Genomic DNA, 14,314 nt, shown 5'->3' with positions numbered 1-14,314 from the left:
ACTTTGTGATGTCTCTGGCTAGAATTATCCACGATAACAGTGTGGTAGCAAATAAACTGTTTAAGACAATCACTAACTAATGTGATTATCATAGGACTAGGGGTATGTTCTTTGATTACTTATCAAAACGTCCTCGGTTCTTTGTTCGAAACCCCCCTCCCTTTCTGCTTAAATTTAGAACACAAATAATCAGCAATGGCGGCCGATAACTTTATGCATAAGAAGTCACCCTCATTCTGCAATGGCCTTGTCAAAGAAAACGAAAGAGCGGACAGCGGTTTAGGGCACCCTATTTGTCCTAGGGATGAGAAACTGCCCCTGAAAGGCGGAAGAATCAGCAATGATCCACGACATGAGGAATCAGAAGGCAATGGAAACCAATGCATTGAAGACATCTTACGTGTATCCACAAGACATGTGGCCTGTAATTGAAAAAGTGTCATGATGATCTCTCCATTGGCAACAGATTCCTGACTGGTCCCCATTTCGGATCCCCGGGAGGGGACTGCGCAGGGGGAGGTGACCGTCAGAAAAATATTGAATAACCAACGAAAGGGTAACATTTTACGAGTCCGGTCGTGAAATGTCAGAAGCTTGAGCGTGCTAGAGAAACTAGAAAATCTGAAAAGGGAAATGCTGAGGCTATATCTAGATGTAGCTGAGGTCAGTGAAGCGAAATGGAAAGAAGACTAGGATTTCTGGTCAGAGGAGTATAAGGTAACATCAAAAGCAGCAGAAAATGCAATAACGAGAGTAGGATTCGTTTAACTAGGAAGGTAGGACAAAAAGTGTGCTACTATCAGCAGTTCAGTAATAGCGTTGTTCTCGTAAGAATCGGCAACTACGACAATAATTCAGGCATACATGCAACTGTCGCAGTAGAAGATGAATAAATAGAAAACGGTTATTAAACGGGTAGTTCAGTACGTAAAGGGGGATGAAAAACTAAGGCATGGGGAATTGGAATGCGGCTGTAGGGAGGGAGTAGAAGAAAGGGTTATGTGAGAATATTGGCTTCTTCGTAGGAATGAGAGGGAAGAGAGACTGAGTTGTGCAATAAATTTCAGATGATATACTGAATACTCCTTTCAAGAATCACAAGAGGAGGAGGCGGTATACTTGGAAAAGGCATCAGATACTGGATTTTAGGCGAACCCAGGCGCAGATACAGACTCAGATCACAATTTAGTAGTTGTGAAGTGTACGCTGAAGTTTAAGAGACCAGCCAGGAAGAATCAGCGTGCTAAGAACTGGGATATAAGAGTACTAAGGAATTAAGAGAGAAGCTTGAAGTTCTCTGAGACTATAGATACTTCGATAGTGAACAGCTCAATAGGCAGATCAGCTGAAGAGAAATTGACGCCTCTAAAAATGCCAATCACAGAAGTAGGAGAGAAAAACGTAGGTACAAGGAAGGCAACTGCGAAGACAGCATGATTTACAGAAAAAATACTTCAGTTGATCGACGAAAGAAGGAAGTAAAAGAATATTAGGGGAAATTTAAGAATACAGAAATATGTCGCATAGGAATGAGATAGGTAGGAAGTGCCGGGAAGCTAAGGCGAAATGGCTATATGAAAAATGTGAAGAAATCGAAATGAAATGGTTGTCGGAAGGACTGACTCAGCATGCAGAATAGTCAAAACAACCTTTGGTGAAATTAAAAGCAATGGTGGTAACATTAAAAATGCAATGGAAATTCCACTGTTAAATGCAGAGGAGAACAGTGAATAGGTGGAAAGAGTACATTGAAGACGTCTATGGGGGGGAGAACTTATCGGACGACGTGATACGTATTATGTGTGGAGTAAATTCACGGACGTCATGTAGAAACCTCTTCAAAGAACTGGGTATACTAACCACTGCCTCTCAGTATATTTACTCCTTAATGAAATTTGTCCTAAATAATATTTCTCTTTTTCCAACAAACAGCTCAGTTCATACATACAATACCAGGAACAAAACTGATCTGCACAAAGACTTAAAAGCACTTACTTTAGTTCAAAAAGGGGTCCACTACTCAAGAACACTCATCTTCAATAATTTGCCAGCAAACATAAAAAATTTAGTTACAAATAAAGATCAATTTAAAAGGAGCCTGAAAGACTACTCCATTGACGAATTTTTTAATAGAAACAAATGATGTATTGCATATATTCATACTATTAGTATTGTTATTTCAGCTAAAAAAAAGGGAGAAGGAAAAAAAAAGTTGAGATGTTCCACATCCACGAGGATCTCCTCAGCATGGATCTATGGAACGAAAAACTAATCTAATCTAATCTGTGATAGAAGAAGCAGCAGTAATCGATGGGGAAGAGATAGAGGATCCAGTATCAGAATGAGAATGTAGAAGAGCTTTGTAACATTTAAAATCAAATAAAGGAGAAGCGACAGCTAACATTCCAACGGAATTTCTAAAATTATTGGGGGACATGTCAACATGGCAACAAAACGATTATTCACGTTAATGCGCAGAATTTGAGGCTGGCGATAGACCAAGAAACTTCAGGAGAAATATAATCCCCACAGTTCCGAAGACTGTAAGAGCCGACAACCGCGACAATTACCGCACAATCAGCTTAGCAGCTCATGCGTGCAGGTTGCTCACAAGAATAATAATATACAGAAGAATGGAAAAGGAAATTGAGGATCTAGTAGATGACAATCTGTTTAGGAAAGGTAAAGGCACCATAGATGCACTTCTGTGGTTGCGGTTGATAATGGAAGCAAGAATGAAGAAAAATCAGTACACGTTCGTAGGATTTGTTGGCCTTGGAAAAGCGTTCGAAAATGTAAAATAGTGCAAGGTTCGAAATTCCGAGAAAAATAGCGCTAAGCTATAGGGAAAAACAGGTAATACACAATATGTAGAGAACCAAGAAGAAACAATAAAAGTGGAAGACGAAGAAAGAAGTACACGGATTAAAAAGGTGTAGTCTTTCGTCCTTGCTGTTCAAACTACACGTTTAAGAAGCAATGACGGAAATTAAAGAAAATTTCAAGAGGTGAATTAAAATTCAAGGTGAAAGGATATCAGTGTTAGGTTTCGCTATCCTTAGTGAAACTGAAGAAGAGTTTCAGAACCTTTTGAATGCAATGAACAGTGTAATGAGTACAGATTATAAATTGAAAGCAAATCGAAGAAAGACGAAAGTAGTGAGAAGTAATCAGCAGTAGCGAGAAACATCATGATTTTCCGAAGTGACTACGGCCGCTCGACGGGAAGTAACAGACTCTGAACGCGGGCCGGCCGCTGGTGGCCGAGCGGTTCTGGCGCTACAGTCTGGAACCGCGCGACCGCTACGGTCGCAGGTTCGAATCCTGCCTCGGGTATGGATGTGTGTGTTGTCCTTAGGTTAGTTAGGTTTAAGTAGTTCTAAGCTCTAGGGGACTTATGACCTGAGCAGTTGAGTCCCATAGTGCTCAGAGCCATTTGAACCATTTTTTTCTGAACGCGGAATGGTAGTTGGAGCTAGACGCATGGAACCTTTTACTTCGGAAATCTTATTGGAATTCAGTATACAGAGATTCGCTGTGTCAAGAGCGTGCCGAGAGTACCAAATTTCAGGCTTTAACTCTCACCACGAACAACGCAGTGGCCGACGGCCTTCATTTATATGACGGACAGCAGCGGCGTTTACTTGTCACTGTTCACAGACAAGCAACACTACGTGAAATAACCACAGATATAAACGTGTACGACGAACGTATTCGCTAGGACAGTGCGGCGAAATTTGGCGTTAATGGGCTATGACAGTAGATGACCGGCGCGAGTGCCTTTGCTAACAGCGCGATGTCGCCTACAGCGCTTCTCCTAGGCTCGTGACCATATCGACTGGACCCTAGACGACAGTAAAACCGCGTCGTCGTCAGATAAGTTCCGATTTCAGTTGGTAAGAGCTGATGTTATGATTCCAGTGTGGCGCAGACCCCACGAAGCCATGGACCCGCAGTGTCAACAAGACACTGTGCAAGTTGGTAGTGGCTCCATAATGGTGCATGCTGTGTTCACAAGGAATGGACTAGGTCCTCTGGTCGAATTGAACCGATCATTGACTGGAAACTTTTGTGTTCAGCTGCTTGGAGACCATTTGCAGCTCCTAAACAGCAATGTTATGTCACTGGCCACAGTTATTCGCATCTGGCTTGAAGAATATTCTGGACAATTCGAGCGAATGATTCGGCCACCCAGATCGCCAGACATGAATCCCATCGAACGTTCATGGGACATAATCGAGGGGTCAGTTTGTGCACAAAATCTTGCACCGGCAACGCATTATGCACTGCTATAGAAGCAGCATGGCTCAATATTTCTGCAGGGGATGTCCATCGACTTCATGCCACACCCAGTTGCGGTACTACGCCGGGCAAAAAGAGTTCGAAGAAGATATTAGGAGATATCGCATGACTATTATGACCACAGTATAATTGCGGCAGGCAATGTTCCCCAGATACCGATTTGTTATGCTGCTGCAGTCTGGTGTGCCATTGGTTCTTTCTGCAACGGTCTTAGACAGCACACACTGTTTGACCTGTGTAAGTCACGCCACATTGTCAGGGGCTCTTGTAGACCCCAGATTTCCGTAGTCAGAGGTCTTCCTTAATGCTACCAGGTAGCATTAAGAGTCTGTCCTTTCTTTCCGGATAATGCGCCACAAAAGAGAATAAATGCAATGTCCCGTTCTCCTGAGGCTCCTCTTGTGTTTCAGCTGGTTACTGAAGAGTAACGAAATCGTAAACGAGTGACCCTTTCCTGTGACAGGAGAACAACACTCGACTGAAAGTGAAAAGAGATTTCGTAGGAAAAATACATGTAGATTCGTGTAAAGGTAGCTATAATAGTAGCAGAAATAAACAGAATCAAAGAAAAAGTAATACGATGAATATTATTAACTTAAGAGTAGAACACGGAAAGTGTCAACCCGATCTTCCAGAAACTTCGTTCAGTGGAAGAGGAGTCATAATCAGCGAATTCATGTCTCGGCCTTCCCTAAATACTCGACCATATCTCAGAAAACGATGTCGAAAGTTTCCGACGTAATTTAGTTTTAGCATGCAGGGGGTAGCGTTGCAGCCCCTCACATTCGCGCCCCATGTTCGAAACGCGGTTGTTGCTATTATTTTATTTTTATCAGTTATCTACCCATGTCCATAGAAAGTTACTGCACCAATATTTCTTATCAAGTTAGAAGATTCAAGGATGTTGCAGTAATTCAGAAATTACAATTGGATTTCACAGTAAGTGCAATGCATTTATTACATAATATGTGTGTACATAGTACCTTCAAGCGTCTGTTAGACGGTCAGTGAGATAGCACGCCGCTAATAAGGCGAGTATACCGTTCGTTTTTTATATATCTTACGAGCTTCCAACAGGAGCGACTTATTTACAGATACCTGCGTAGTTATTGGTTTATTATTGTAATTTCTTGCGCGTTCGAATGCTTACTAGGCACAACCTTTTATTTTAATAACATTGTATCGTGCAGTACCGCCGTTGCTATCGACCCTCGTATCGTACAGGCTTTTGTTTGTTTTGGTTACTGTAGCTCAGTGTCAGTTAGAGTGAGAGAGCACTTTGAATTCCTGCTGCTAATAAGCCGAGTACACCATTCGGTTGTTATGTTTTTATGAGCTTCAAACAGGAGCGCCTTCAGTAATGGATAGGAAGTGTGATTGCTGTGTACAGATGCGAGCTAAGTTGGTGATTCATCGCTCACAGCGCCAGGCTGTGTTGGCTTCTGTCACACAGCTTGAGGCTGCTGCCAAGGGCATCACTGTAGGGGGTCAGACGCGGGGATGCGAGGGGCGTCGAACACATCCACGTGTCCCTCGATCGAGCCACTGCTGTGACCACCCTGGATACTGCCTGCACTGAGGTTGACCCCTCACCCGTGGTCAAGTGGGAGATCATGCCAAAGTCTGGCAGGCAGCGACAGACTTTCTATGGTCCGATCGCAGGGTCTCCCCGGTTTCTTTTGACGAACAGGTTTCGGTCATTGTCTGTGGCTGACGAAGTCTCTAAGCCGGATGCAGCCGTCCACCCTCTTCCAGAGGAAACTTCTCAGCCCACAAGATCTGGGCATTCACAGACGGTGGGTTTGCTGGTAGTTGGGAGCTCCAACGTTAGGCGCGTAATGGGACCCCTTAGCAACATGGCTGTCAAGTAGGGGAAGGAAACCAGTGTGCTTTCCGTGTGCATACCGAGGAGTTATTCCGGATGTGGAAAGGGTGCTTGCGAATGCCATGAAGAGTGCAGGGTGCAGCCAACTTCAGATGGTGGGTCATGTCTGTACCAATGACGTGTGTCGCTTTGGATCGGAGGAGATTCTCTTTGGTTTCAGGCGGCTAGCGGAAATGGTAAAGACTGCCAGTCTTGCTTGCGAGATTAAGGCGGAGCTCACCATCTGGAGCATCGTCAATAGAACAGACTGTGGTCCTTTAGTGCACAATGGAGTGGAGGGTCTGAATCAGAAGCTAAGGCGGTTCTGGGACCGTGTAGGCTGCAGATTCCTTGACTTGCGCCATCGGGTGGTGGATTTCCGGGTTCCGTTTAATAGGTCAGGAGTCCACTACACACAGGAAGGGGCTAAACGGGTAAAGGGGTTTGTTTGGAACGACTGGGCGGTTTTTTAGGTTAGAGGGTCACAGGAAACCACAGAAAGGGAGTCCGTCTAAAAGAGGCACGTAAAACACAGCAAGGTAGTTGTAGAAACGATCGGTATTGTAGTTGTAAATTGTTGTAGCTGTATTGGGAAAGAACCAGAGCTCCAAGGCCTCAAAGCAGCTTCAATCACGTAATAAAGGCAAGGCCTCCGGTCCAGATTGTATTCCAGTCAGGTTCCTTTCAGAGTATGCTGATACAATAGCTCCATATTTAGCAGTTACATACAACCGCTCGCTCACAGAAAGATCCGCACCTAAAGACTGGAAAATTGCTCAAGTCATACCAATACCCAAAAAGGGAAGTAGGAGTAATCCGCTGAATTACAGGCCTATATCACTAACGTCGATTTGCAGTAGGGTGTAGGAACATATACTGTATTCGAGCATTATGAAGTACCTCGAAGAAAACGATTTATTGACACATAGCACGATTTCAGAAAATATCGTTCTTGTGAAACGCAACTAGCTCTTTATACTCATGAAGTAATAAGTGCTATCGACAGGAGATGTCAAATTGATTCCATATTTATAGATTTCCAGAAGGCTTTCGACACCATTCCTCACAAGCGTCTTCTAACCAAACTGTGTGTCTATGGAATATCGCCAAAGTTGTGCGACTAGATTCGTTATTTCCTGTCAGAAAGGTCACAGTTCGTAGTAATAGGCGGAAAGTCATCGAGTAAACCAGAAGTTCCCCAAGGAAGTGTTATAGGCCCTCTATTGTTCCTGATCTATATTAACGACGTAGCAGACAATCTGAGTAGCTCTCTTAGATTGTTTGCCGATAATGCTGTCATTTACCGTCTTGTAAAGTCATCAGATGACCAAAACGAATTGCAAAACGATTTAGATAAGATACCTGTATGGTGCGCAAAGTGGCAGTTGGCCCTGAATAAAGAAAAGTGTGAAGTTATTCACGTGAATACTAAAAGAAATCCGCTAAATTTCGATTACGCGATAAGTCACACACATTTGCAGGCTGCAAATTCAACTATATACGTAGGGATTACAATTCCAAATAACTTAAATTGGTACGATCACACAAATAATATTGTGGATAGAGGAAACTAAAGACTGCGATTCATTGGCAGAACACTTAGAAGGTGCAACAGGTCTACTAAAGAGACCATGCTTGTCCGCCCTATTCTAGAGTATCGCTGTGCGGTGTGAGATCTGCATCAGGTGGGACTGACGGATGACATCGAAAAAGTTCAAAGAAGGGCAGCTTGTTTTGTGTTATCGCGGAATAGGGGAGATAGTGCCATACACGTGATACATCAACTGGATTGGCAATCATTAAACGAAAGGAGTTTTTCGTTGCGACGTGATCTTCTCATGAAATTTCAATCACCAGTTTTCTCCTCCGATTCCTATAAAATTCTGTTGGTACCCAACTACATGGGGAGAAATGATCACCACGATAAAATAAGATAAATCAGGGCTCGCACAGACAAATTTCAGTGCTCGTTTTTCCCGCGCGCCGTTCGAGAGTGGAACGGTAGAGAGACAGCTTGGAAGGTGGTTCATTGAACCCTCTGCCAGGCACTTTATTGTGAATAGCAGAGTAATCTCGTAGACGTAGATGTAGAAGTTTTTTAAACCCTCTTTCCTGTATTTCGTTCTTATATCAGTTCCTATACTAATTCATATTTTTTACAATTGGGTTTACTCATCAGGAAGAGAATCTCAATCGGGAAAGAAACGTCACGAAAATTGCTAAAGATTTCTCGCGTTGGCAATAGTTTCGCTGCGGACTGCGCTTAGCGAATCACTTTACCGGAAACTAGCGCTTGCAAATTTTTATGTATCGAGATACACTACAGGAATTACACCGAAAACTATTTCAAATAGTTTTCTGATTCACTTATTGTTCTTTTCTTTCTTCTATTCTTTTTAATTTATTTACCAGGCATACAATTAGGCGAATAAGGAAAATGTTATTTCAATATACACTGGAAAACATCCGTGTAATAATCTTTTATGGGTTGGGGTAGATGAATAAGAAACGAAAACATAAGTAATAATCGGGGTGCTAAGCCGTGAAACCTAGATGTTAGCCACTGTGCCACCGCTTCAGTTGAGGTAAGTGCTCGCTGGAAGGCTAATAAAGTGCCTAGAAAATTTTAACCGTCGTTTTCTCAATAACAGTCAAGTATCTACAGATAAGACGAGACATGTGTCCGCATATTCTGACCCCTCTTCCAGTGACCAAAGTTCCTGAAAAATCGGCTTGTGGCATTTGCCGTGTTATTCTCATTAGTTCGAGATTCAGCACAGGAAAAGAAAGCGAAAGTGATTTTATAATGATTTATATAAATGTATCCAGAACGAATTTTCAACTTCAGCGAAGTGTGCGCTGATTTTAAACTTCTTGGCAGAATAAACTGTGTTCCGGGCCAGTACTTGAAACTGGGACCTTTGCCTTCCGCGGTTCTTTACCGACTGAATTACACAGATGCACATCACAGGTCTACTCGGTCTCTTACCTTCAAGAGTGGCGAAAGTAAAGCTGTGAGCAGGGGTCGTCGGTGGGCCTGGGTAGCTCACTCGGTAAGCGCACTGTCAGCGAAACACAAGGTTTAGGTTTCGAATACTGGCTCGGTACAGTTCTAACATGCCAGGAAATTTTATATAAATGTACAGGGTGACAATTATTGAACTATATGAAATAAAATAGTCGTAACTTCTGAACGGTTTGTGTTAGGATGTCCAAACTCCACGGTTGAACGCAGGGCATGAAGGGAATTAGTTTGCGCTGTTTGGTTTGGTTTAGAGACGAAGCCCACTTTCATCTGGATGTGTTCGTCAATAAGCAAAATTGACGCATTTAGGGGACTGAGAATCCGCATTTCGCGACCGAGAAGCCTCTTTACCCTCAACAGGTGACCGTGTGGTGTGCAACGTCCAATCACGGAATAATCATCGCGGTTTCCCTGGATGGCGTAGTGACTAGTGAACGGTACGTGAAGGTTTTGGAAGATGATTTCATCCCCATTATCAAAAGTGATTCGGGTAGAGAAATCTTTGCTGTTTTTATAGATCTAGAAAAGGCTTTTGACAGAGTTCAGTGGAACAAGCTGATGGATATCTTGAAGAGGAAAGGAGTAGATTGGAAAGAGAGACGACTGATACAGAATCTATATTTACACCAGAAAGTAACGATAAGGATTGGAAATGAAATGTCAGAAGGAAGCAGCATTGAACGAGGTGTTAGACAAGGTTGTTGCCTTTCCCCACTGTTGTTTAACGTATAACTTGAAGAGATTATTGCGAAAAGTTTAGATGGGAAAAGAGGAATATGTATTGGTGGAAAGAGAATAGAATGTATAAGATTTGCTGATGACATGGTATTAGTGGCAGAAAGTGAGCGGACAGTGAATAACATGCTCAAAGATCTGAATGAAGCTTGTGTGGAATATGGGATGCAAATAAACACAACAAAAACAAAGAGTATGGTCATCAGTACAAGACGCAGACTGTCCAATATTAAAATAGGACAGTCTACCATTAGCCAAGTAAGTGAATTTAAATATCTCGGAAGCACAATAACTGAAGACTTGAGATGTCACCAGGAGGTGAAAACTCGAATTGCCATAGCGAAGGAGGCATTCAACAGAAAGAGGAGACTCTTATGTGGCAAATTAGATAAAGGACTAAGGAAAAGGCTTGGCAAATGTTTTGTCTGGAGTGTGGCACTATATGGGTCAGAAACATGGACACTGAGACGAGAGGATGAAAAAAGTTTAGAAGCATTTGAGATGTGGATGTGGAGGAGAATGGAAAGAATAAGCTGGATGGAAAGAGTGAGTAATGAAAGAGTATTGGAAAGGGTTGGTGAGAGAAGATGTCTGCTGAAGGTTGTAAGAGAAAGGAAAAAGATCTGGTTGGGACATTCATTGAGAAGGGAGTGCTTTCTGGTAGATGCTTTGGAAGGATTGGTTTGTGGGAGAAGACTGAGAGGAAGAAGGAGATACAAGGTGATAGACGACGTAAAGGGAAGAGGAAATTATGCAGACCTGAAGAGGATGGCAGAAGACCGGACAGCCTGGATAACTACCATGTGAAAACCTGCCTTTACGCAGAACACTGATGATGATGATCAAAAGTGACTCTGATTTCGACAATATGTGGTTCGTGCAAGACAGAACTCGACCTCATCGTAGCAGGAAAGTGTTTTGTGTCCTTGAGGAGCCCTTTGAAGACCGCATTCTGGCTCTGGGGTACCCAGAGGCCACTGGCATGGGCCTCGATTGGCCGCCATATTCTCCGGATCTGAACAAACGCGACCTCTTTTTGTGGGCTATATTTAAAGACAAGGTGCACATCAGTAACCCCAAAACCATTGCTGAGCTGAAAACAGACATTCAGGAGGTCATAGACTTAGCTATTCTTCCGCACTACATCATCGTCAATGACGTCAGGCACATCGAACATATTACAACCTAAATCCGAATATCTGTATTGGCGTTTACATGTTGAATAAAGTGCGTGCACGCCGTAGTTTGTAAATAACTTACATTTCTTTCATATAGTTCAATAATGGTCACCCTGTAATTTGACCTATGAGGTAATTGCTATTATCAAGATAGTGGACTATGGTGGATGAGTAAGTGAGTCGTTAGGACAGAGTCTTGTAAAGGTGCATCTCTGGATCTCTCCACAGACACCACCCCAGTTCGGGAGGGCTGCCAGAGAAACAGTTCCTGCCCAGAGAGTCGCTGCTGACGATCCTGATGAGAGTGAAACACCTCCACACCGTCTACAACATGTTCGTGGCCGTGCTGCTCATGCTCTTCCTGCACACCGCCGTCTACGACCTCGTCGCTGACGGCCAGTAAGTTCCTTATTGTTTCTATAGTTCTGAGACTAATCACGTATACAATGAATTTTGTTTTTGATAAACAGGAGACTCAAAACGATTTTTATACCCTTTCATAGCGTTCAATATGCCCTTCCTGAGATGCACGACGTATGTCAACGCGGTATTGAAAGTGTTCCCACACTGCCGTGAGCATGTCTTGAGTTACAGCTTCCGCAGCTACTGTTATGCGGTGTCTCAGTTCATTCGTTGTTGCTGGTATCGGAGGCACATTAAAACAGAGTATTTTATAAACCCCTGCAAGAAACAACCACATACAGTCAGGTCCGGTGACCCTGGAGGCCAGTAACGTAAGGCTGAAGCATTTGGTTCAGTGCGACCGTTCCATCGTTCAGTAATCCTTTGATTTAAAAATTCCCGAACTTTGAGATGCCAGTGTGGCGGTGTCCCATCCTATTGATAAATTAAGTCATTCGAATCAGTCTCCAATTGTGGGAAAAGAAAATTCTCAAGCGTATCGAGATATGTGCTTCCTGTAACAGTGTTCTCAGAAAAGAAAAATGGACAATACACCTTTTCCCGTGACACTGGACAAAATACATTACATTTTTGAGAGTCCCTCTCACGTTGTAAAACTTTATGTGGTTGTTCCGTGCCCCATATTCTCATATTATCACGGTTCACCTTCCCATTTAAATGGAATGTTGCCTCGTCACGAAACACTAAGCATGGAAGAAAACTGTCATACTCCATCTTGCCAAGAACGAAATTACAGAACACCACACGTTGTTGGTTGTCACCTTCAAGAGGAGCTTGCAGTAGTTGAATTTTGTGTGGTTTCATGTGTAAAGCCGGAACCACGAGACTGCTACGGTCGCAGGTTCGAATCCTGGCTCGGGCATGGATGTTTGTGATGTCCTTAGGTTAGTTAGGTTTGCGTAGTTCTAAGTTACAGGGGACTGATGACCTCTATGTTAAGTCCCATAGGGCTGGCCTTTTGAACCATTTCATGTGTAAACGTCGACGCAACACATGCCAGACGGACGTCGCGGGTATGTTGAGCTGTCGAGCTGCACGGCGAACGGATTTCTACGGACACCTTGTGAAACTATGGGGAATGCGTTCGGCGTCTGCGTCAGACACTAGGTTCAAAAATGGTTCAAGTGGCTCTGAGCACTATGGGACTTAACATCTGAGGTCATCAGTCCCCTAGAACTTTACTTAAACCTAACTCACCTAAGGACATCACACACATCCGTGCCCGAGGCAGGATTCCAACCTGCGACCGTAACGGTCGCGCGGTTCCAGACTGAAGCGCCTAGAACCGCTCCGTCACACTGGCTGGCCCGACACTAGGAGACGACCCGGCGATTTTCCTTTACACAAACTACCTGTTTCTCAGAATTGTTCATGCCATCGTCTAATACTCTGTGCTGTAGAAGGATCCACACCATGTCTTGTGTGATAGTCACGTTGAACAGTTATTACTGACCCGCACTGCACAAAACGTAAAACACAAAACGTTTTCTGTTGTCACGACACCATTTTTACTAGAAATGAAGTGGGCACACACTGCTACTACCTAGTGGGAACCATGTAAAACTCGAGAGTTTGCTCTCTCCAACAGTACGTTGTTCACGCACATATCTTAAATAACATAATAGTTATGACTTTTTAAAATCGGATGATTCTTTTTGATACACCCTGTACTTTATTTACTATCGAATATTCACAGCAATTACACAAAACAGCAAAGACTACAAATCTTCATACACAACTCAATAATATAGTCTGCTGATTATATCGTTGACATCGGATATGATTACACATAAATAGTTTGCTTCTGTTTACGTACTTTTTCTCAAACACTTCTTATTCTCCACGTAAAAATGGTTTTGTCGAATGTATTTCTTAAAAGTGAGTCTTAGGCTTCACTGTGTGCAGAGGCATAATATATATCTCAATGCACTGGGTTATTTAATCCTGCATGTCGCGGACCGTTTTCATTGCAAGCTGCTCGTGGCTACAGATGTAAAATTTTTCTTCATTTCTAGGGTTGTTCTGTTTCACATCAGAACAGATGTTGGGTTGCAGTCCTTCAAAAAGCAATGTACATTTGCATTGATTGCCTGTTCAGTCGGTTCTTGGCAGAATATTTCATACATTATGAATGAAACACACACAGTGTTGTGTGTGTTTCGTTCAAAGTAGATTTTAGAATATACGTGGTTATTATGGCCAGCGTAGCAATATTTACAGAAAGGGCACATCATGATTACTAATATTTAGCTCCATCCATCATTCTTGTAGCCGTTTTAATCAGTAGCTTATTGAGATTTGCTTTGGTCGTTGCTCATCAAATAACCGTTCCAGCTACTCAGCTATGCGGAAAATAAGTTATGGGGTGCAATCTTTAGGACAACAGTATCTGTGCAAAACTTTCTAATTATACTGACTACATATATATCCTTACACGGCTTACGCACTAAAAAGAGTCAACATACATGGATCCTCAGTTTCAGACTGCTTCGAATGGTTAAACCAAGAAATTGTAGATTAAACGTATATACATAGAGAGAGGGTGACATATTGAAGTACATGAAATAAAATCTTCATAACTTCTGAACAGCTCAGTTTGCGTTAGGACGGTCAAACTGCGCGGTTAGCCGCGGTGCATAATGGGAATTAGAACGCGCATTTGCACGTGAAAATGTCACAGTACAGGGTGACTGAGGTTATAGCGCTTGTAAAGGCCTATTATGCGAGCAATAGCAGCCCAACTGCGGCTCAAAGCAAGTTTGCGACAGAGTGCAAGCTGAAGACAGC

General features: G+C 42.9%; 1 protein-coding gene across 1 annotated transcript in view; it reads left to right on the top strand.

Moving 5' to 3' along the window:
• LOC124776360 (sterol O-acyltransferase 2-like) overlaps nt 1–14,314 on the top strand; it is a 278,540-nt gene that overhangs the window by 68,150 nt on the left and 196,076 nt on the right. The window contains exon 4 of the mRNA XM_047251312.1: nt 11,333–11,503. Within this exon, the coding sequence (XP_047107268.1) occupies nt 11,333–11,503 (171 nt within the window). The remainder of the gene's footprint in view (nt 1–11,332; nt 11,504–14,314) is intronic.

Source organism: Schistocerca piceifrons, chromosome 2 (assembly GCF_021461385.2).
Source record: "Schistocerca piceifrons isolate TAMUIC-IGC-003096 chromosome 2, iqSchPice1.1, whole genome shotgun sequence".
Lineage (NCBI taxonomy): Eukaryota > Metazoa > Arthropoda > Insecta > Orthoptera > Acrididae > Schistocerca > Schistocerca piceifrons.
Note: the sequence above shows the minus strand (reverse complement) of the source record. Positions and strands in the feature narration are given on the sequence as shown.